The 25078-nt window shown below is 39.2% G+C and overlaps 1 protein-coding gene across 10 annotated transcripts in view; it reads right to left on the reverse strand.

The window, feature by feature from the left end:
- Positions 1-25078, reverse strand: part of CCDC171 (coiled-coil domain containing 171) — a 220734-nt gene that overhangs the window by 81329 nt on the left and 114327 nt on the right. For 8 of the 10 annotated variants that reach the window (XR_009153715.1, XM_058171431.1, XM_058171429.1 and 5 more), the window contains 3 exons: positions 19675-19946; positions 18910-19092; positions 16219-16404 (listed from right to left, as the gene is read on the reverse strand). Coding sequence is in view for 9 of the 10 variants with exons in the window: in XM_058171431.1 (XP_058027414.1) it covers positions 16219-16404; positions 18910-19092; positions 19675-19946 (641 nt within the window). In the remaining variant the exon portion in view is untranslated. The remainder of the gene's footprint in view (positions 1-16218; positions 16405-18909; positions 19093-19674; positions 19947-25078) is intronic. The other 2 variants (XM_058171423.1, XM_058171426.1) reach the window with 1 other exon arrangement.

Genomic DNA, 25078 nt, shown 5'->3' on the forward strand with positions numbered 1-25078 from the left:
AGAAGCTATCACTTTGTAAGTCAAGGACTCACTTTGTCTCTAAACTGGCTTCTCTTAAATCCCAGCAACAAGAATTGGAGTAACAAACCACAATTTAAATCTGCAGTAGGGGACTGGCAGGTAAAACATATGAAGAACGGTTGCAGGAACTGGGTATGTCTAGTTTAATGAAAAGAAAGACTAGGGGAGACATGATAGCAGTGTTCCAATATCTCAGGGGCTGCCACAAAGAAGAGGGAGTCAAACTATTATCCAAAGCACCTGAGGGTAGAACAAGAAGCAATGGGTGGAAACTAATCAAGGAGAGAACCAACTTAGAACTAAGGAGAAAGACAGTTAGAACAATTAATCAGTGGAACAACTTGCCTGCAGAAGTTGTGAATGCTCCAACACTGGAAATTTTTAAGAAAATGTTGGATAACCATTTGTCTGAAGTGGTGTAGGGTTTCCTGCCTGGGCAGGGGGTTAGACTAGAAGACCGCCAAGGTTGCTTCCAAGTCTGTTATTATTATAGATACATATTTCTTCCAGGAATAAACGAAGTTTAACTGCTAGGACTAACTGGGTCTAAAATCCTTTCAAAAAGGATAATTTTATCCAGGAATTTAACGAACAAGCTCTCATATGGCCTTTTATGGAGGGAAGACCAGATTCCAAATCCAAAAGAGCATTTGACACATAGCAGGAATGCATGGCACAGCTCTTAAGAATTTTGATTATTCTACATACCTCTGAGGTCTTTGTGTCATTGTCACCATAAAAGCAGTGAAAATAAAGTACAAACCTCAACATCTTATCTCTGATTAGGACAAATTTATTGCCACTGCATTATAGAATTAGAAATCTTTTCAGCTTGGACTTCTTTGTTTCTTTCCAAACGTAGGGGGGGGCGGAACCCACCAATTTAAAATCCTTGACTTTTCAACATAGAAACCATTTTTGTGCCAATTGTGCAAACAGCATGCCTCTTAGTAAGTTGAACCACTTTTGTTTTGCAATAACCGACAGCCAATTTTTCTTCACTGCAAAATGTTTTCGGATTTCAAGTTCTGCCTTCTAGACGCTGTATCTTGGACACAAAGACTGCAGCACAGACAGAAAGGAAGGAGGGTGTGGATTTATTGGCCAGCTTTGCTGAGCAAAACTCACTTTTAGACAAAGCTGGAATGATGATGCTGATATAGATAGGCCTGGACTTACACGACAGTTGGGATCAGAATTTCCATTGGTAAAAAAGGCAGATGTTAAATGAATGGCGCCCAATTTTACCGCCTTTTTTTTTGCAATGGTTGTTACATGAATGACTGCAGTTAAATGATTCACACAGTTGCAAAGCAAATCCAGCTTCCCCTTTTGACTTTGCTTGTCCGAAAGCCAGCTGGGAAAGTTCCAAATGGTGATCGCAGGACCTTGGGTGCTGAAACCATGGTAAATATAGGTAGTCCTCGACTTACAACAGTTCATTTAGTGACTGTCCAAACTTAAAACGGCACTGAAAAAAGTGACTTATGATAATTTTCACACTTAACAACTTTTTGTAGCATCCTCAAGGTCAGAGGATCAAAAATTCAGATGCTTGGCAGTTGGTTTATATTTATGACGGTTGCAGTGTCCCAGGTTCACGTGATCAGCTTTTGCGACCTTCTGACAAGCAAAGTCAATGGGGAAGCCAGATTCACTTAACAACCGTGTTACTAACCTAACGATTGCAATGATTCACTTAACAACTGTGGCAAGGAAAGTCGTGAAATGGGGCAAACTCACTGAACAAATGTTTCACCTAGCAACGTAAGTTTTGGGCTCAATTGTGGTCGTAACTTGAGGACTACCTGTACATGAGAATTCTCAAGTGCCCAAATTTTCATCATGTGGCTCTGGGGATGCTGTGATGGATGTTAAGTGCAAGGACCAGTTGTAAGTCATTTTTTTTTTCAGGGCCATTGTAACCTGGAGCAGTTCTAAATTAATGGTTCTAAGTCGAAGACTCCCTGTATAAATGGACAATTAAAGGAGCAACTCTGCATCCTTGCAGAGGATTTAAGGTAAGTATTGAAGCCAACATCTCTTAAAGCAGGGGTCTCCAACCTTGGCCACTTTAAGACTTGTGGACTTCAACTCCCAGAATTCCTCAGCCAGCTTTGCTAGCTGAGGAATTCTGGGAGTTGAAGTCCACAAGTCTTAAGTGGCCAAGGTTGGAGACCCGTGTCTTAAAGTGAAGCACCTAACTTGCATGTAAGTGTTTATGGCCAATGTCATAATTAATCTGAGAACACAGTTATCAATAATTGTGTCCCAATTTGGCACATAGACTCTCTTGGAATATTAAGGTGAAGGATATCAAGCTGCCTCTGAGAAGATACAAATGCATCAAATATTTATTTCCACCATTGGTACTTCTGTGAGGTGTTAGAGGCTTTTGAAAACAAGGCATTAACATAAGCTGTTACAAGATCACCAAGTGAAAACCTAAGGCCAAGTAAAGCAGGTGTATCCAATCCAGAGGCCATGGTCATAGGCAGCCAGGGACGGCTAGTAATGTGGCTCCACAAGATCATAAACTTTTAACATTATTATACAATTGATATCCATTAACTATATTATATATTTTATATGCAGCCCAAGATATTTCCTCTTCACTCAATGTGGCCCAGGGAAGCCAAAAAATTGGACACCCATGAACTAAAGCACACATGATATAAACAGACAGAATAATATTCTGGCTACAAATTCTTTCCAGTCACACCTACTACTCCATAAATGTTTTTAGGAGAAAGTTTCTTCTTTATATTTAAGTCCTGATCTTCAGGGGGTTAAAGATAAGCCATTAAAACTGTTTGACCAAAGTCTGCAGTATTTTGAAGTCATATATTTTCTGTTGCTAAATCTTCCTCCTCCTTCCCTCCACCATCCTTTTCTTCCGATTGATCTAATTAAAACCCCCAATAAACTTTATGGACTCTAATATTTCCAGCTGAATGACTGAAACCGAGAGGGTGGGCCTCCAGGCAGCAAGGAAACAATGATAAGCAGCAGGTTAGCCACTAATTTCTCAACCAGGCTAGATTGAGGGAGGGTGGATGTTCTGCTATCCCAGAAAGTGTTCAGGAGAGAATAGGATAAATCAAGTTTAATAACTCCGGTCCTAATTGTTCCCCCAATGCTCAACTCTAATTACTTGGAGAAACTCTCTTGACTGTCACCTGATATTAAGTTGTTGGAAGCCGCATGTGGAACAGTGAGATAATCAATAAACATTTAGAGGGGAGAGGAATGAAGATCCCCGTTAAGCAGTGGGAACTGGCAGCACCCAAAGCCCTTCCGCTCATGAGAAAGCCTATGGGGGAGATTGCAAAGCAATAAATCCAAAGCGCCGGGTTTTTGGGCCTTGAGGCAGGAGTGCTTTTGAGAGGAGGAAAAAAAAAGGTTAACACGGTCACCCTAATTACAGCCCACTCTCACATGCTTCGTATCGAAGGGAAGACAAGCCAATTAGGTAGAAAAGAAGATAAGAGAAGTTTTATTTGTATACTAATTAAACCCCTGATGAAATTAAAGGAAAAACATACAGCTCTGTAATTGTGTCTGAGAAAGGTCACTTCAGGTTCACTTATCAGAAAAGCACAGCCTTGAGATATTTCATTTAATCCACAATATAGCCGCTTATTTTCCTCCCTGGGCCTTAATATTTACAAAAAGAAGAAAATTTCAAAGCTTGATAACACGTTTATCTGGAAACGGGGCCAGAGACTAGTTCAAACTGTTCAAAAGTTGAAGCTGAATAAGGAGCAGAGTGTGACTGAAAAAACAAAACAAAAATAAAACAAAGCCCCATTCTGGATTGCTCGCTTATAACAGAGCTGAAATGGCGAGTACTCTCTTGGACAGGGCAAAAAACTTTTAAAACTCATTTTAATTATGTGAGGCCAATTATTCTACCGTTAAATACAGCTGGTATTTCAACCATCAGGATTGCCATGTCTATTTGTGATACGGTTAGTTACAAATCCTTACTTTCTCCCTAAACTCCAGTGCATGATTTTTTTAAAAAATAACATGGTTGAAAGCAAAATACAAGGAATGGTAGCAATCCAAACACCTTGATGGCACTACACTTACATTTACACACCTAATTAAAAGTTAAGCAGGGTCAGACTTGGTTTGCACTTGAAAAGATCATTAGGAAATGCCAGTGCTGTGGGCCAAACTGGGAAATAATAATAATGAAAATGTCCCACACAAAGCCAATGGCAAAATCTGTACTGCTACCAGGGAAACTACATGGATGAGTCTATGAATTCTCCAGAGAGGAAACTGACTTAATGGACACCTTACCTTATCACCACACGTTGATCAATAATTTTCTACACAAAAGAAAAGCAGCTGGCACAAAGCAACTATACCTATCCTTAAGCACAGCATTGGAAAAATCCACTCAGTAACATGTCTTGCTATTCCTTTTGAAAAGTGCTATGCAGAATTGGGGCACCTTGGCAGTCTTAATGAACAGCAGACTGTTCTGACAGACATCTTCATATATTTTACACTGATTCCATTCCCACCCATCCTTCTGGTGATGTAAACAAGGCTCTCCAAAAACTTAAATCAAAGCACAACAGTCCTAAAAAAAATCCATTCATTGAAGCAATCTATAGAAAACTATGGGGATGGCCTTGAAGAAGGTATACAACAGGTGTTAGCAAATACTAGCTTAGCTGTAGAAAGGAAGAAATAGTGAGAAAGAAACACAAAGTTATCCCACAACAACAGAATTATAATAGGTTCCTGTGGTGTCTGCTGACCTGGCCCACTTCAAAGGCGTGACAACATGAAAAAAAAGCAGTAGTAGTTCAATACAAGGCTCAGTGGTTAAAGATGCTGAGCTTCTCACCTGGACAGCTGACAGCCTGGGTTCGATACCTGAGCGCAATGGTATGCAGTCCTGTTACTTGCCCCAGCTCCTGCTCATTTAACAGTTCAAAAGCTTCCAAATGCGAGTAGATAAATAGGTAACACTTCGGTGAGAAGGTAATAGAGTTTCGTGCACCATTGTCTTCACACAACGCTGGCTTCGTTGGTTAAGAAATGGAGATGAGCACTGTCCCAGAGAATCAGACATGACTGGACAGTGAGAATAGCAATAGGACTTCGACTTAAATACCACTTCACAAGTGCTTTACAACACTCTCTAGGCAGTTTATAGAATCAGCATATTGTCCCCAATAATCTGGGCTCCCGTTTTATTGACTTCGGAAGGATGGAAGGCTGAGTCAATCTTAAACTGGTCAGGATTGAACTCCTGGCAGTGAGCAGACCTGCTTGCAATACTGTATTCTAACCATTGCGTACCACTCCTCTTTACCTTTACCTTTACCTTTACCTTTAAAGAATGGTTTGACTTTTGGTCCACCACTTTTATAGTTCAATTTAGGGACTAATGCAATGTGTTTGCACCTGTAAAAAGCTGCTGGAATATACAAATGTCTGATCATTTGAAGTGTAAATTTTACGAAGTATTTTTCAATATAGGTTGATAAAAGAAGTTAGAAAGAAGTCCATAAAAGTTCATTACTATTATTTGACTTACTTTTCTGGAGCATAATGGAGCAGTTTATACTACATATGAATCATTAGCTCACATAAAAGTCTTAAGTTTGTCTTAGCAGTGAGAATGGGGTTTTATCTTTAGTGGTTTATTTATCAAACTTATATTGTCTCCTCTCTCACAAGAAGTGACTGAGTGACATGGAGCAAAAAAAAATATAAAACAATAAACATGTCAAAGATAGTCAGATTTTAAACGGTTAAAAGACACACATGCATACACATGATTCGATTAGCAATGGAGCCACCTCAAAATCTCCCTGCTTCCTTAAGACTCCAGTTCTGATAACAAAGCCAGGTCTTGAAAGCCTTTTGAAAAATAATGAGGAATATACTTGACCTAACTTTGATGGGGAAAGAATGCTCTATAAGGTGGGCACAATGGCAGAGAAGGCCTGCCCCCTCTGGCCCATCAAACAGTTCCCTGATAGACAGGACCTGCAGCATGCTTCCCTTGCTGGTATTTCTCTACATGTTAAGCTTCCTAGGGAATTTCAGGAAACTTGGCATTCAGACAAATCAGCCATCAATGGACATATAGAAATATGCACACCATTCAAATAAGAAAATAAAAAAGCTAAAAAGATATAAAACATAGAATAATAGAATTGGAAAGGACCTTGGAGATGCTCTAGTCCAAATCCCTGCTCAAGCAGGAGTTGTTGGTTGTTAGTTGCGAAGTCGTGTCCGACCCATCACGACCCCATGGACAACATTCCTCCAGGCCTTCCTGTCCTCTACCATCCTCTGAAGTCCATTTAAACTCATGCCTACTGCTTCAGTGACTCCATCCAGCCACCTCGTTCTCTGTCGTCCCCTTCTTCTTTTGCCCTCAATCTTTCCCAGCATTAGGCTCTTCTCCAGTGAGTCCTTCTTTCTCATTAGGTGGCCAAAGGATTTCAGTTTCATCTTCAGGATCTGGCCTTCTAAAGAGCAGTCAGGGTTGATCTCCTCTAGAACTGACTTGTTTGTTCGCCTTGCAGTCCAAGGGACTCGCAGGAGTCTTCTCCAGCACCAGAGTTCAAAGGCCTCAATTCTTTGGCGCTCAGCCTTTCTTATGGTCCAACCTTCACAGCCATACATTGCAACTGGGAAAACCATAGCTTTGACTATACGCACTTTTGTTGGCAGGGTGATGTCTCTGCTTTTTAGTACGCTGTCTAGATTTGCCATAGCTTTCCTCCCCAGGAGCAAGCATCTTTTAATTTCTTGGCTGCAGTCCCCATCTGCGGTGATCTTGGAGCCCAGGAAAATAAAATCTGTCACTACCTCCATTTCTTCACCATCTATCTGCCAGGAATTGAAAGGGATGGATGCCATGATTTTAGTTTTCTTAATGTTGAGTTTCAAGCCAACTTTTGAACTCCCCTCCTTCACCCGCATCAAGAGACTCTTTAGTAGTTACTCTTCGCTTTCTGCCATTAGAGTGGTATCATCTGCATATCTGAGGTTGTTGATATTTCTTCCGGCAATCTTAATTCCAATTTTTGATTCATCTAGCCCCGCCTTTCTCATGATAGGCAGGGTGATAGTATACTATCTATCTCCTTTCCCAATTTTGAACCAATCAGTGGTTCCAAGTCCAGTTCTCACTGTGGCTTCTTGACCCGCATACAGGTTTCTCAAGAGACAAATAAGATGGTCTGGTACTCCCATCTCTTTAAGAACTTGCCACAATTTGTTGTGATCCACACAATCAAAGGCTTTAGCATAGTCAATGAAGCAGAAGTAGATGTTTTTCTGGAACTCCCTAGCTTTCTTCATGATCCAGCGTATGTTGGCAATTTGATCTCTAGTTCCTCTGCCTCTACGAAATCCTGCCTGTACTTCTGGTAGTTCTCGATCCACATATTGCTGGAGCCTAGCTTGTATGATTTTAAGCATAATCTTACTAGCATGTGAAAAGAGTGCAATGGTGCGATAGTTTGAACATACTTTGGCATTGCCTTTCTTTGGAATTGGAATGTAAACTGACCTTTTCCAATCCAGTGGCCATTGTTGAGTTTTCCAAATTTGCTGGCAAATTGGGTATAGCACTTTTACTGCGTCGTCTTTTAAGATTTTGAATAGCTCAGCTGGAATACTGTCTCCTCCACTAGCAGGAGACCTTATACCATTTCAGACAACTGATTGTCCAGTCTCTTTTTGAAAGCCTCCAGTGATGGAGCCCTCACAACTTCTGAAGACAAGCTATTCCGTTGGTTAATTGCTCTCACTGTTAGGAATTTACTCCTTAGTTTTAAGTTGTTTCTTTCCTTGGTTAGTTTCCATCCATTGTTCCTTGTCTTGCCTTTTGGTGCTTTGGAAAATAGTTAGACCCCTCGTCTTTGTAGGAGCCCATCACATATTGGAACACTGAACATATCCTCTCCAGCAGCTCAAACCCAGATAACACCAAGAAAACAACCCAAAATAATTTTCTAATTATGGAGCGACCAAAGAAAAAACCCCACTAAAACTGGCAGGGCTAGCTGCTGTATATAAATAGGAAGCAAATCCCATTTTCACTCATAGTGATGGTGTTGAGTAATGAAATCTCTGCAAGCAAAAAGCCAAGCTCAGAGAGCAACACCACTATCTGAACAGCCATTATGATTTCATAGTAGTTTTTAAAACATTCTTTATAAACACAAGCTTCACACATAAGAAAAGGAGCGGAAAAGGTGCTTAAGACTAATAAAGACATTTACAAAATAGTTGTGTGATACATTAACACAGTTTAAAAGAACAACAAGATCTGTTAAGCATTAAGGACTTGAGTATCAGAAGCCAAAGAAAAGTCCCAGGTATTGATATTAAAGCTACTAGAAAAAAATAGTGTTTAAACCATTTAAAAAAACCTTCTATGCAATTTTATAAGTCTATTGAGTCCCTCTATACCTCTCAAGCTAATATAGCTGCTTTGTGCAGTAGTTCATTCAGCACACTAACAAAAATCTCTCAGGAAACTGGATTTAACAAGAATCCTTCTTCTCTTCTGAATAAAAATTTAAAGATCCATAAACATTTTCAGATATCTCAGATAAATTATACAGAAGTACACTTTGGTGCTTTATTTGTTAAACAGTTTCATCCCGTCCACTGGCTCCTGAAATATCTATAATAAAAGACCCTTTTCCTCTCACTCTATATTTCAAAGTCATGGACAAAAGTGTTTATTATTATAATTACCAAAATAAAGCCTTCAATGACAGACTTAAAAAAAATTGCTATGGAAAAGAAGAAAGGCGTAGATGATATTTTTAAGTTAAGATAAGCCTTCAAAGCACATTTTCATTTGTTAGGGAATATTCATACACCAGTATTTGCGCTTTCTTTTAATATCCTATGCTAGATTGTATTGGAAATCTTCATCCCAAACAATGCAAAACTTAGGTAAAGGTAAAGGTTTCCCCTGTCCAATCGTGTCCAATTCTAGCCAGTGATGCTCATCTTAGTTTCTTAGCTGAGGGAGCCAGCATTGTCCTAAGACACTTCTGCGGGCATGTAACCAGCATGACTATATGCCAAGGCACATGGAGCATTGTTACCTTCTCACTGAAGTGGTACATATTTATCTACTCACATTTGCATGCTTTTGAACTGCTGGGTTTGAAGAGCTGGGGCAAGAACAGGAACTCACCCCATCCTGCAGTGCTCAGGTCTCAAATCTGGGCTTTCCAGTTGACAAGCTCAGCATCTTTAACCGCTGAGCCATCATTCAGCAATCTTATCTTATCTCAAACTTAGGATGCTGCAACATACAATGCACAACTTCATCAAGCTCAGTTTCCTAATGAAAGTTCTCCAGGAATTCCACCATGGTCTTTTGAATATGACATAGCAACAGGGAGAAAGCAAACCACTGGAGAGTCAACAAAGAGGAAACTTCAGAGAATATATTTTTCTCCCGTCTCTTCCATATTTTTAGGGAGATAGAGAGAGATGGTTATGCATACATTAACTATCTACGATATCATCAAGGGAGTTGAAGAATTGAAATGGAAATGGGCTGATCACATAGCAAGACGAACTAAAGGCAGGTGGACCAAGGCAGTTATAGAATGGATCCCACTTGATAAAAAGCATCCATGAAAGAGACCTAGAACAAGATGGATCAACGACACCATCAAATATTGCGGACCCAACTGGCAAAAGAAAGCTCAGGACCATATAGGTTGGAAACATGCAGAAGAAGCCTTCATCTTGCAGTGGATAGACAATGGCTAAATTGTCTGATGATGATGATATTATCTACCAAAGACACTGTCATACTACACGAGAATGGCTGTACTTTTTTATGTAGAACCAATTGAATAGGAATCTGTTTTACTCACAAAAGGGCAGGTAGAAATTTCTGTTTAATACCAGTTTTTATCAATTATTTAGGTGCCGAGCATACCCATTCTGCAAAACTTTTAAACAACTAAATCCTTTAACTAATTAATGAATTATGAAATTTAGTCTCCAAACAATTCAGAGGGGAATCTCTCGTCCTCTCTCTGGCTTGCTTTAACATGATACATTTGATTAACAGTCTACTATTAACTCGTTCGCTAATGAATAATCAGTTACATTATGTTCTTTAATGAACAACAGCTTTTAATTTAATAGATAGTGTTTAGAATTGCTCTTTCTTGCCAAAGTGACAACACAGTTACTGGCAATCATCAAGGCTCCTTCGAGTAATCTAAATCTAGCCTATTATCTAGAGGCAAAAGAAAAAGAAGCATTCCTTTGCATTGCTAAACGAAACTCCCAAATTTATGTTCTGAGTTTACAATGAACATTTCACTTGCGTCTGAGACTTTCATCAACTGTTTTAAAAGGATGAGACAAAGAAAATCACAAATGAACACTAACAGTCTAGAGAGCCACACCTCACATATGCTGATTACACTTGGCAGTAGGATTGAGCATTCTTAAAACCATACAGCTTTCCTAGCAAATACATTTGGCATGTACAAAGTCCAGTATTATGTTATGGTATTGCTAAACTCCTAGTGCTTGAAAGTATTTCAATCAATGGGTGGAGAAGGGAAAAGCAATATGATATAGTCTAATCAGGCGTTAGTTTGAGATTATGCCAAACCTATAGATGCTGATGTTTCAGTTTATGATAGGCTTAGTACCAACTTAGTACCAGCTATTCTTAGTTCTTGCATATGAAGATAATAGATAAAACCTGCGGTGACATATTCTTCTATCCCTGTTCATTAAGGATCCCATAATAATGGGGTAATCACTCAGAATACTTCCCAATACAATCTTGCAACCGTACTATGATGCATTAATTATCAACTGGTTTTACAGTCAGGAGCATGGAAGTTGTTAAACGTCAGCTCACAGTTCTTCTTATACTTGGCCATACTGGCTGAGTGTAAACATCTATGAGAATGTCTTTGAGAGACAGGAGGAGGAGATTGCAGACTAGGCAAGAGTCAAATATGAGGCAGTTTAGTTCACAGAAGCAATGGGGACAAGGCAAATACCTCAGAAAGGACCCTCCCTAATTTCTTGGAAGTAAAGGTGAGGGCGAAGAGAGGTAGTTTCAGACTTGCAAAATTCTGTTAATGTATCCTTATAATCGATGGTGGGTTTCACTTACCTTTGCTACTGGTTCACTCGTGCATGTGCAGAGCGTATTTGATGATGGTGGGTGGGCGGAGCCTCCCGCCACTGCTATTAGTGGTTTGCCCGAACTGGGGTGAACCGGTAGCAACCCACCACTACTTTTATAATAAAAGTAATGTTAGTATTCATGATTTGTGTTTCTTCCTTGGATTACCCCGAAGGGCTGATACTGAGGAAGGTGGGAGCTGCAATTTAATATTGCCTTCTTACTCCTCTTCTAGATTGTAATGGAGCAGGTGATCCTGTAGATTAGGGGTGTCAAACTGATGGCCCGCAGGCCAGATGCATCACGTGCAGACCACGCCCACCCCAGCTCCGCGAAAGGGAAAAACATCACGATACATTACGTGATGGCAAAGTGACACTGCAAGTTTGGCCCCGGTGCTGTAGATTATAATGTAAGGTACAAATTATAATTGTGATGGGCAGAAACCATTTTTCAAACCTGGCAGTCTCCAGAAGCATCCAGACAATACAACTGTTTATAATACTGACTTGGTATTCTGGGAGAGACAAATGGATTCCACCTGGAAAGCGGTTCAGGGTTTGTGTTGTGCCTGCGCCCCCCGAGCCGGACCCCCTGCCAGAAAGTGACTTGGAAAGTGAGGGAGAAGGGCCATCAGGACTTACCTCGGGAGCACCGGCTTCCCTGGCTCAGCTCCAGGAGCCAGAGGCAGGCCAGGTGGAGGAGATAATGAGGCCTCCATCCCCTGACTCTTTCCCCCCCAGGCCACGCCTCCAGACCCAGCTGATGGCAATCAGGCCTGGCTGGACCCTAGGTTTCATAGGCAGGAGAGGTGGGAACAACAGAAGCGGGGGTGGGGCAGGCCTAGGAAGTGCTGAGTCATGGAGCCACACCCCACAGGATATAAAACCAGCGAGGGCTGCTATGCCTCTTCGTAGCAGGCAAATCAACTGCTTAACTAGAGCTGAAGTACTGTTTGTTCCTGGGTGACTCATCAGCATCAAGGGAGATAACAGAGTCACTTGGCAGACGCTCGCTAGTTTGCTGCCAGAGCTGATAGTGCCGGCTAATTAAGCCATCGCTCGGACGGAGGCGAGGGGGGACAGAACAGTTTGTTTGTTTTCAACCCAAGTGGGATGAGGCTCATATGACACCTATGCCAAGCTTTCCCCACCCCAAGGCACTCTGCACTCCTTACCTTACCGCACTGCCTAGCCACTCTGGGGCTAAAAATACTTTCAACTCCCTCTCATTTCTGGCTGAAAGAGCTCCCTGCTGAAGGATTTCGGCTCTGTGCCTGCTTGCAGAGCTGAAATCCTTCAGCAGGGAAATCTTTCAGCTAGCCCTCAGAACCTGCCAAAGGATTTCAGCTCTGCGCAAGCAGGCACAAAGGATTTCAGCTCCATGCAAGCAGGCACAGAGATCTTTCAGCAGGGAGCTCTTTTGATCACCCCCAAGAAACAAGGAGTTCTTTCAGCAGGTGACAGCAGCTTGCAACTTTCCATGGAGGCAACTTTTTGTGATAGTCAGAAGTGCTTTATATGTACTTAATTCAAACTATCATTAAATGAACAGTGGTAAGTTAAGGACTACCTACCGTACCAAAGATGGTTTCAACCCTCTTTTGTGGAATTCTTTGTCTCCAAATATCCACCAAGTTGACTTAATGGAAGTGAAGACACTGTCATTTCAGGATACTTTTCATTGGGTCAGTAACTTGTCAGTTCTCTTATCATGATTTATTCTGGTTGGGCCACTCCTGACTTTGAATGTTGCTATTTGCTGTTTGATTTGTAATAGTGATGTATGCATCTGCTATTTTTATGACTGACTATGTGCCTTGAGTGTCTGCATGGATGATATATGCTTAAGATCAATATATAAAACTTACCAAAATTCTCTCATGAAATATTTTCAACTATACATTTTAGAGAAGATGGACCACGTATTTAAAAAAAACAACAGCAAAAAACCTTAGGTGTTTCTAGTATTTGTGGACGTAGAAAATGTTTCAAGCAGTATGTTTTATTGTTTGAAATTACCAGATAGTTTTATTGTGCAAAACAGTATATATTTTTGCTCTTGTAAGCATAAATTTTTGTTGCAAAATGAGAAAGCTAAGCTACTATCTTTCCTTGCCTTAGATTATAAGAAATAATCTAAGAACTATGCTTAGCTCTGACTGACCTTGAAATATAATTGGCAAGCATGCCTGTCTCTGTGGGATATACCATTGGGTAGATAAAAAAATATGGGATTATAATTAAAACCGATAAAGCTGCAAAATTAATCAACGGAGTTTTTAAACCTACTGGATGAAAATAACAGAATAATGTATATTGCCTACTTAATAATACATGTTATATATCTTACAAACAAAAGTATATAGTATATAATTATCAACTTTCTTCTTTGATGCTTTTATAATCATTAATATTAAAGGTTCTTAAAAACTACAGGTTTTCAAACTCGATGAATAAATAAACAAGTTTTATTTTTTCCTATAAACACTGTTTTATGAATCAGTACATTTTATACATCAGTTGGGGTATGTGCTTCTATATTTAGTTGTCATCTTTGTAAAGAATCTTACTATTCAGTTTGTTTATCTAGAAAAAAACTGGATAAAGTTTGAATGTTATTCCTAATTATTCTTTATTTATTTACATTCTGCTTTACCTAGAAAAATACTATACAGGTAGTCTTCGACTTACGACAACAACTGAGCCCAAAATATCTGTTGCTAAGTGAGACATTTGTTAAGTGAGTTTTGCCCCATTTTATGAGCTTTCTTGCTACAGCTGTTAAGCGAATCACTGCAGATGTTAAGTTAGTAAGACGGCCATTAAATGAATCGGGCTTCCCCCATTAATTTTGCTTGTCAGAAGGTCGCAAAAGGTGATCTCATGTCCCCAGGATCTGAATCACTTTCCAAGCATCTGAATTTCGATCACGTGACCATGGGGATACTCCAATGATTGTTAAGTGGGAAAAATGGTCATAAGTCACTTTTTTCAGTCCCGTTGTAACTTTGAATGGTCACTAAACAAACGGTTGTAAATCGAGGACTATCTGTAATCCAGTAGTTCTCAACCTGTGGTCCGTGGTCCCTTACTGCAATATGGTCGCAGGGCGTCACAAAGGCTTGAAGAAATGTTATGATTTAAAACTTGAGTTAAGTCTTGGGGGTCCCTGGCCATAGTTCGTGGCCACAAAAGGTATTTAAAGAGGTTCGGTCCATGGTGAAGAAAAGGTTGCAAACCACCTGCTATAATCTTGGATGTGTTATTCACTGAACCTGGTTATACTGAGAAATATTTTTTTTTAAAAAAAACATCTGTTTATATTCTTGAGCACTAATTTTAATATCCAATTCTTGAAAACACTAATTTTAATATCCACGATTAATCTCCTCTGGTGATCTGCCCAGGTTCATCAACATTTGACACCCTGTTGAAACTTGGAAGGATAATCAGGATAAAGTAACAGAAGGGGGAAAGTCTCAAATTATTAAGAGATTAACTTCATTAACCGTATCTAATTAGTTTAAGTTTAATTAAAATTTAATTTAATCAACTCTGTTTTCCCTCATCCTTACACTTATTTCGATAAACGGCATTTCATTTTTCACACAGCCTCGTCTACTTCTTGGTTCTGTCTCACTGTCTACTTTAACAATGTGGCCATTCAAAAAGAATTTGGAGGAGTGGGGTGTTCCCACTTTTGTCAGGAAACTAGTTTGCCATTCTGTAGACATCAATTTTATTTCCAAGCAGAAGTCTTGCAAAGCTGAGCAATCCTGGAATGAAAGTACAGGTAGCCCTCGAGTTACACAAGCTCACTTAGTGACCGTCCAAAGTTACAACAGCACTGGAAAAAGTGACTTATGAGTACTTTTCACACTTATGACCGTTGCAACGGTCACGATTTTCACACTTATGACCCCGTGGTCACGTGATTTGCATTCGGATGCTTGACAACCGGTTCATGTTTATGACGGTTGCCGTGTCCCAGGGTGGTGGTGGTATGTGATCCCCTTTTGTGATCTCCTGCTCACAAGCAAAGTCAAGGATTTGACTGGATTCACTTAACAGCAGGCTTACTAATTTAACAGCTGCAGTGATTCACTTAACAAATTTGGCAAGAAAGGTGCATAAAACGGGGGATGGGGAGGAGGAATGCACTTAACAAATTTCTCACTTAGCCACAGAAATTTTGGACTCGATTCTGGTCGTACGTCGAGGACGACCTGTGTCTTGCAATGTTGAGCTGTTTGAGCAATACAAGTAGCCATATTTCCTTCCCACCCAACCCCCTTTTCCATCTTGATAAGAGAAAAAGAGCTGCAGCAATAAAGCCACCATAGGCCCCCACCACCACCTCTAAAGGAAAACCGGTTACATCTTCTTTTTCAGGAACTAGTAAGTAGAACAGCAGAGTTATATAGGAATATGTGCTGATTACATAGCTCGCCCCATTCCCCAGAGGGAAACATGCATATGTAATAAATACTGCAAATTTGTAGAGCAACTGGCCAATTAACTGGCTCCTTGGCCTTCTGCAGAACAAACAAAGAAAAATAACCATGGCTTAGGGATCAGGAGCTGACCACAAGAATATGAGCTCTCTCCTCTCTGGTTATGAACAACTTCCCCTCTGTCCAGACTAATTCTTTGAAAGAGGTCAGGAGGATGAAATAAATTACTACATGCATTTTAAATTCAACAGGCCGGGGCCAGAGGGAGTGGACAGGACCTCTATCCTTTTGCTTTCTCTACAAGAAACCCAGACTCAATTTTTATACTTTATTTAATTTTAAGAAAGAGGTTGCCCTCCACTCTCCTTTCAACACGGACTGTTTTTCTCTCTCTATCCAAGTGAGTTTTCTACTTCAGCTTTCTGTTGAGCTCTGAGTGGCTGCACTTTACATTTGCTTCTGTGGTCCTAAAAAACCTAAATATTGCTTTCAGGTGAACATCGCGTTTCTATTCTTATTTTGTTTATTTTATTTATTTACTTTTGAAGAAATACCATCCTACCTTTACGGCATCACTGAGAGTTTGGTTTTTGTCTGCCTCTTCCGAAGAATGCAATTCCAGTTTAAATTGCAACTCCTGGAGCTGCTGCGCCTGTTCCTTCAAAAGCATTTGGGCCTGCTGCTCCCGGAGTAATGCATTATTTAGTTCTTCACATGCACTTTCAAACCTCTCGTGGGTGATCAATTTCTGATAAAGGAAATAAATTGTGTTCTGTCATGAAGCAGCAGCATTGTTTATACACTTGATTTTCAGTATCCCACTTGCCAATATGCAACATTCTAATGTAAAAGTTTTAAAACGCTCAATATATTTGCCCTAGAGGCACTCCTCTCCAAGCCAGGGCCATTAGACAATGTTAATGCCAGGTGATTTTTATTCGCAAGATTTCTCAAAAAACTGAAGCAGAAGCAGGCATCAAGAAAGGGTTTTTTTTCCAAATTATCCCAAGAAAGATGTTATATATCTTATTATTATTGTTATTGTTATCATCATCATCATTATTTACTTTATTCATTAAACATGAAACTCAGTCAACTGAACATCACAAATACCATTGACTGGTGCTAATGGTTATACAGGTTGCTGCCAGCTCCTAGGTATCGACCAAGTATCTTCTTAAAAGATATGTTGTTCCGAGCAGCACAGTGTTTTGCAGTTCCGCTGTTGTTGTGATTGTTGTTGTTATCTTTTATTCATTAAACATGAAACTCAGTCAACTGGACATTTAAAATGTATCACAAATATCACTGACTGGTGATAATGGTTGATACAGGTTGCTACCAGTGTCCTAGGTATCAACTAAGTATTTTCTTAAAATAGATAATAAAATATACGATGATGATGATGGTTATCATTATTACTATTATTCTACAAAAGGAGTTAATTTGAACAGAATCTCCATATTGCTCCATGTGTTTAATTACAGAGTCAACCAGACTTCATCTAATGTCTTATTTGGCACTGCCTAAAATGTTTTGACAAACTGGCTACCAACCTATAGAACCCTAGTCCTTATTTATCCATTCTAGTCAATTTACATGTTGCAAGACGAAACGAAATCAATAGCAGTTTAAACTTTGTCTCTCTACCTAATACAGGTAGTCCTTGACTTACGACCACAATTGAAGCCAAAATGTTGGTTGTTAAGTGAGACATTTGTTAAGGGAATTTTGCCCCATTTTACAACCTTTCTTGCGCAGCTGTTAAGCGAATCACTGCAGTTGATAAGTTAGTAACACGGCTGTTAAGCGAATTTGGCGTTGATTTTGCCAAAGTTTGCAAAAGGTGATCACATGACCTTGGAACACTGCAACGGTTATAAGTATGAATCACTTGCCAAGCATCTGAATTTTGATCACATGAACATGGGGATGCTACAAAGGTTCTAAGTGTGAAAAATGGTCATAAGTCACTTTTTTCAGTACGGTTGTAACTTTGAACGGTCACTAAATGAACTGTTTTAAGTCGAGAACTACCTGCTAGACATCAGGACTACAGCTAGACATCAAACTATAGTTTTACTGGGGTGCTAAGATTATTTTATAAAACTTTCTATCTCCATCTTCTGCTGGGAGAGGTGTTTACATTTGTACCAACTGCAAAAGGAATGGACAAATCTCAAGCAAACCGGATTAGTGTCAGCCTTTCAAGACTGTCTATATCAAGGAACAAACAAGCAGAGATTATAGGAGTGCTACCTTATTTGCTTCGTTTATTAATATAATCTGAAAAACATGCCCTTTTTTAAGGCCCATCACTGCCCCTTTTTAAAATCAATAGGTAGGATTGTTCCGAAGCTATTCCATATATACTCTATCCCTTTTTAGTATTGTCAAAGTTATTTCCTCCTTTCCCAGGAATTCAGATTATTTCTAGGAGACATGTGGCCTTTACAGAGGTCCTGGACTCAAGCAATGTTGACAGGTAAAGGAAAAGCCTTCAGAAATCCAAGCTATTGTATGTGACAATAGGCGGGCCTTCGTGAATGGTGATCAACTCCAGTCACATGAAGCAGTAGCAAATGCTGCCCATCTGCAAATAAACTGCCTCCTGTACAGCTGCCAGGTAATAATCCCTGTTAGATCACCTGTTCAATCTAATGTAGATCTGGCAGAAATGTAGATCTTCTGCAGCATGTAGAGCAGGAGTCTCCAACCTTGGCAACTTTAAGACTTGTGGACTCCAACTCCCAGAGTTGAAGTCCACAAGTCTTAAAGTTGCCAAGATTGGAGACCCCTGATGTAGAGAAAACTTGCTTTGTTCGACAATTTTGCCAACCATTAGCAAAATGCAGCGTGTGATACAAGTAGAATGTACATAAAAACAGTAAGAGAGATGTTGTCCATACACCATTTGAGTTTTCAAAGTCCAGTTCTCCCACAGCGCAAACAGCCTAATTTAACAGACCAAGAATTCCACTCTTCTGAATAGATTATTGACTCAATCTACCTTATTCTGCAACATAATGGACTAATTGTACCAGGAGTGTCTTTGGCCTTTTCTTTTAATGACTCCCAGCTGAGAATTTACAAGACATAGAGAGGGGTTTTGTGCATGTGTTAGGGGAAGCAAGAACGAAGAATCCCACCTAAGAATGTAGAGGTTCGTCATTGGATATTTAAAGGATGCTAAATAGAATCCCCTCCTTTAAAGCTGATTATTCCCTCCCTCATCTTAATCAAATAGACTTACAGATTGCTTAAACACATATAATTGCTCTTGCAAACTATGAGCTTTGTCAGCCTCTTTCTTCATCTCATTCAAATTCCGTTTGAATTCTGTGAGCTCCAAGCGCAATGACCGCCGTTCTACTTCTGCTGTGTGCAGCCTTTGTGTAAATTCGAATATCTGCTTCTGCAAGGACGCTATGGTTTTCTGGTATTAAAAAAAAAATAGGAACAATGTTAGCTAGAAAATATGATGGTTGGGCAATAAATCAATAGCTTTGAATACCTGAGCAAATTAAGACAAAGCTCCCCTTTTCTAAATTCATCCATAAGTGTAAAGTACTCTCAAAGCAACACACACACACACACATATATATATATACACATACACAGAAGGTATTTTCTGAAAATGAAAATAAGCATGAAGAGTAGTTACTGTATTTTTTTGGGGGAAATGTCTTTAGTAACAGCATGCATCCCAAATATGCAGTGGGTAATCACAGGTTTTTTTAAATTAAAATCATCCATTACCTCACAGGGGTATTTTAAAAGAACACTGCACATTGCCTTGAGCAGCAAATGACAGAAAGGATGCTAAAAGGTTTTGGGAAAGAATTACTGAAATAATATCGAATTGAGGGAAAGCCTGAAAAATATTGCCTCTTTTCCTGCACCTCCTCAATTTTCCCTTTAGAGAGTTGAGCAGTCTGATGAGTAAACTAAGAAAGGATTAACATTTCGGAATCCGACACAATGGGAAAGCTTCCATAATGTAACTGAGCATACCAACCATAGCAGGGGTCCTGTCAGTTATGCCAGCTTCGAGGGTCTGTGCGTTTATTTTATGGAGCCCACGAGCCAGTCTCTGAACCAAGGAGTCTTTCTCTACATAAGTCATACTCCGGCTGCTGTCCGCTGGAGGAACTTCCATCACGACGCAAAGTTTCTCCATAAGTTTTGAAAATGAATTTTTGGCTGCGTTGGTGAGCAAGTGTCCCGAAAGCCAGGATTTCATATCTTTGAAAGAAAAAGAACCAGTCTCTAAATACAGTTGGTTTGTATCTGTGGATACATAAAAGAAAGGATTGGAAATATCTGATGGAAGTAATAATTGATGACAAGTTCCTGCATAGGGTAGTTTTCTTAAAGCTCCCATTCTAAGCAATTGCACTGAAAGCTGATTAAGAGCTACTCAAAAATTTCTCCTGAAAAAAGAAAGGAGGATTGTTTACCCAATAGCTGACTTCAGAAAACCTCCTTTAGCGAAGAGGTTTCACGCAATTCAGTTTACAATTAAAACCAGGCAGAATATTTTTTGTGAAACTTCATTTGAATTTTAGAAAAGGCCTCATGTAACTTTCTAAATAAACCTCTTAAAAAGTGTGATGCAAATATTCTTGGAATAGGAGGTTCGCGTCACTTTGAAGCTATATCACCTTAACCAGCAAGCAATCTGCAACAAGATAATGCTGTCGGTGAGAAAGATTTTTTTTTTTGTCCAGCTTCACAGATAAGAGATATTAAATTCCTATTAACAACCATTCAGACTGCACTTCCATGTTCAATAACAGGCATTGGTTCAAAAGAAACAATGGATTGGTTGAAACAACTGTATGCTCTTACGCAACCCTGCGGCATTTTTGTTCTTTCATTAATCCAACGGTAACAATATATGACACCTAAGACTTGCCGGAGAAGCAGACTCATAGCTGCTTATCACCATCAATGAATTTACTAATTCAAAACAGAAAATAAGTTAACTGCTACAAATATGACCGTTTCTTTTCCTTGTTTCTTATAGCTTGGATGTCTAAATCATGTGCTGCTTAAAACTACTGAGGCTTGTACCTTAATGCCATACTATTTATATTCTAAGACAAGAGAATATAATTTACCTTATTCCAAGGCAATTAAAATTTTACAACTACAATTACTTATTTCCCCATAGGATTCTGGTAATCAGCCTTCTCATATAATGGGCTTAAGCCTCCAGCACACCCAACATGTTCTGCTTACTGGTAGATTCGTCAGGTCTGTAATTAATAATTGTGTTTAATGTTGATAAATAAAATTGTCAGTGCTCCTTCTACTAATTGGTATTCTAGATAATGGTTAATAGGTTTATTTATGCCTTAATAAAAGTCTTGTAATTTAGTTTCCCCTCTGCAAGTCAGGTCTTAATCTGTCATTACTTGTCTTGTGATATTATCAGGGTAAGATGACAACCATGGCAGAGCTTATATTCATTCAGGAGAATACCAGATCTCTTGCTGCTGTAGAGAATTAAAATATTTGTTCTAAAGTTTAAAATAGAAAGCCTCTGAAGGCATATTTTCAGAGCAAGCCAGCTTCCTGCGGGCATATACTCTCATATATATATATACACACTGCTAAGAATGAAAATGAAGGGATTTCCATTTTCGAGGTAAAATGAAATACAAATAAGACTTCCAGAAAATTCTTTCCATCTGTTACCAGATGGAAACAGATCTGGTAACATCTGAATAAAGTAGGTGCTGCTGAATCAATTTATTTTCTATGAAATAATAAGCGCAGCATTCTTGTTCTTTTTTTATCCTAGTATGTACAACATTTGTTTATATATAAAATAATATCTTCCAATTACATGTCACCTTGGCAGAGACCCAAATTTTTCTTGCTGGCTTACTCAGAGGGATGGATGGAGTCATCTATTCATTTATTTGTTGGAGAAATCTTCTTTGATTTATGGGCCATTCATCTTTCATTACGAATTGGTTTTAAAAAGTCATATTGTTTTCAGAAATGGTGGCCTAGGTGACAAGGTAGGGTTCTTCTCTGAGTGCATAAGCTTATGGTCCTCAGACCACTCTGGAAACTTCTAGAATTCTGAAAGATATGCTCCAAACACACCTGGAAACCACAAATTGCTAGAATCTGACCTTAAATACCAACTAGAAATGTCAAAACAGTTATGTAAAATTCTTAGCTTTTCTAGCCATTGAATGGAATCAGAGACTGGGAAATAGATTGAATTAAATAATAAAATGTGATGATGTTTTAAATATTTTTTTCATCTTCTTTTGGCAAGAGTTTTAAATAAAATTGTAATCTGGTCGAACACTAGAATCATACAGACTGAAATATCATAGTACTTAACCGTATCATTCCATTTAAAATTAGAAGTTCAGACTGCGATAAACACAATTTTCAGGTTAATATCAGAACAATGTTGTACTTAAGGCTTGCCAGATGGATTTGGAGGGTTAAAAAGAGACAGGGGGGAAAAAAGAAAACTTATCTAGGACAGAAAAGCCTATACTATCTAAAAGCAAAGCATCACCTCTAGTTAATTTTTCATGAATAATGGTTTTGACTAAAACAAAGAAGTGTATGAGTTAGAATCATTCATGTTTTTGAGAGGCGAAATGAGAATAGAACACAATTCCAGAAGGTACTGTATTCTGCTGTATCTATAACCAGAGGGAAAAGAATATATACACTTTAAGTACCTGGCCACAAGTTTCTAGGAATTACAGTAAAAGCACTAAATAATTTATGTTATGATGAGTGTGTGAGAAATGTCTTATACAAACAGTTACAGTACAAAGAGCAACAAACAAATGAAGCAAGTGAAGCAAAACCCAATGAAAAGTGACAAATATTACCCGGGTGATGGGAGAATGGCATACATTTTTCTTCTTCATAAAGGAGGAGGAGGAGGAGAAGGATAAAATTCCTTCTTGATATTTACATGCCAAACAGATCGTGGACCTTTGAAATTTCGAACTGCAAATGTTCACAATCGCTCTGTCAAATCAACATAACGTTGGCTTCCTTGTAAACTTGAGTCTAGTGTTAAAAAATAGCCCTCGTGTAAGAATAAATTCCGTGGCCTGCTTCCAAAAAGCTACTTTACATGCACTCTAGAGGTTGCGCGACGTGCCCAGTGGGATTGTATATTTACATGTGTCTTTGAACAGCAGACCTCAACATCCTATCTAGCTAGTTTGAAACCACTCTCAGTTTCCAAAAGCTGTGGTCAAACAAAGTTGGCTGAGGTTTCAAAGCAAGACTCAAGTACCCTTTGACGCATGAAACTACTTGCAGCGTTCTTCAACTCATGGATTGTTGTTGTACATTTTAACTTAAGATAAAGCTCCTTGCCTCATTGAAGATGGTTTTGAAGATGTGCCATCTGGAGCCCTCAGTGTAATTCATTTTTGCTTGACCAACTATGTTTGAACAAACTGCAATACTCTCCACCCCGACCTCACCCCCAAGCTGATTAAGAAATGCATTCTGACCAAACAGAGCCGGTGCAAAGTGTAAATATTTTTCACTTTGCACAGGCATGCCAAGACACATTTCTTAAGCGGTAAGATCATAGTCACCTAAAACATGGCTTCAAGGGGCGAAATGAAAAAACAGGCCCACATGGGCAGAAAGAGTTCTACATAGAATAATATATGTGAATATTGGTCAGCAGCCTTTGAGCCACAACGCCCAGTCCACAGGCATCATCTTTGGCACAAACAAGACATTCTGGATATGTTGCTAGATGTTCAACACTTATAGTATGCCATGGCTTTTATTGCTGGAATTTTTAACTGGCTTATGCAGTACAGGTAGTCCTCAACTTATGATCACAATTGAGCCCAATTTTTATGTTGCTAAGTGAGAAATTTGTTAAGTGAGTTTTGCCACATTTTACGACTTTTCTTGTCACGTTTGTTAAGCGAAACATTGCAGCTGTTAAGTTAGTAACATGGTTGTTAAGTGAATCTGGCTTTCCCAATAGCTTTGTTTGCCAGAAGGGAATCGCATGACCCCAGGACACTGCAACCGTCGTAAGTATGAGTTAGTTGTCTGGCATCGGAATGTAAATCACGTGACCATGGGGATGCGGCAATGGTTGTTTTTTTTTTTTTTAATAAAAAGTTTTATTTTTACAATCATATCAAATAATTCATCCAATGTACAGTTACATACAATTAGTCGGGCTTGCCCAGTCACCACCCCCCTTTTTAACACTCTTCCCTCTTCTACCTTCTTTTACTTTCCAAACCTTCCTCTCCTTCTCTTATCTACATCCTCTCCTCCCTCCACCCTACACCTTCCTTCTCCCTCTACTATCCCTCTTCCTTCCTCTTCTCCTCTTTCCTACCTCCTACTCTCTCTTTTCTCCCTCCTCACCGTTCTAAAATGGTAACTATGCAGACCCGACCCTACATTAATTATATTTCTTCAATAATCCCTGTACATTAACCATCACTCCATCTCTACCAAACCCCCCCCCAATTCCCCTCCCCCCACCCTGACTTCCCAGAACAAAATGCAGGGTATCAAAACTAACAATCATAATCCAAAATAATTCCTAAATTATAATCTCTAGTCACACCACACTTAGTCACACTCTCAATTCCCCTCTCCTTCAAAAATATATCTAATACAAAATATTTCCTAAATTTACTCATATGCTATTCGATATTTTTTTTATCTGATACTTATTTTAAATATAATCAATCCACATTTTGGCAATGGTTGTTAAGTATGAAAAATGGTCATGAGTCACTTTTTTCAGTGCCTTTGTAACTCTGAACTGTCACTAAATGAACTGTTGTATGTCAAGAATTACCTGTAGCTGCTTTTCATTTACTTTTAATTCCCTGAAATTTAGCTTTATAAGACATTCATTTATGGAGCTTAAGCATAGAGTGAATGTGTGGACGAGCACAAGATGTCATGTGTTCCATTGCTGCATTTGCCTCTAAGAGTTGCCAATTGTAATGTACAGAGGTGTTCAGATGTTAACTGCCAGCAAAACATAGAACACTCTTGCACCGCTTATTCACACTGTGTTTATCACCACTATTACGTGCAAAGTGGTTGAGAAGAGTCATGAACCAAAGCTTTTTATCCAGCTCTTTTATTAAAACCATATGTATTTCTAAAGTAAGTCACATCTTCTCTTGCAGCTCCTTATTTTTCAATTTTCGATTTCGAAAATGCATTTGAAAAGACGGTACTGACAATTACTTAAGTCAGTGCAGGAACTCTATAAATGACCTCTGAAATAACGGCTTCAGTCATGGATCCTTTGACAGTGTGGTACTTATAATATACCTGCACATCTGCATAGGTGGAGCCTAAAGTGAGTTTTGAAAGCCTCACTACTTTGCCTGCGCCAATAAAGCAGGGACATTGTCAAAATG

Source organism: Ahaetulla prasina, chromosome 2, assembly GCF_028640845.1.
Source record: "Ahaetulla prasina isolate Xishuangbanna chromosome 2, ASM2864084v1, whole genome shotgun sequence".
In the NCBI taxonomy this organism is placed as follows: domain Eukaryota; kingdom Metazoa; phylum Chordata; class Lepidosauria; order Squamata; family Colubridae; genus Ahaetulla; species Ahaetulla prasina.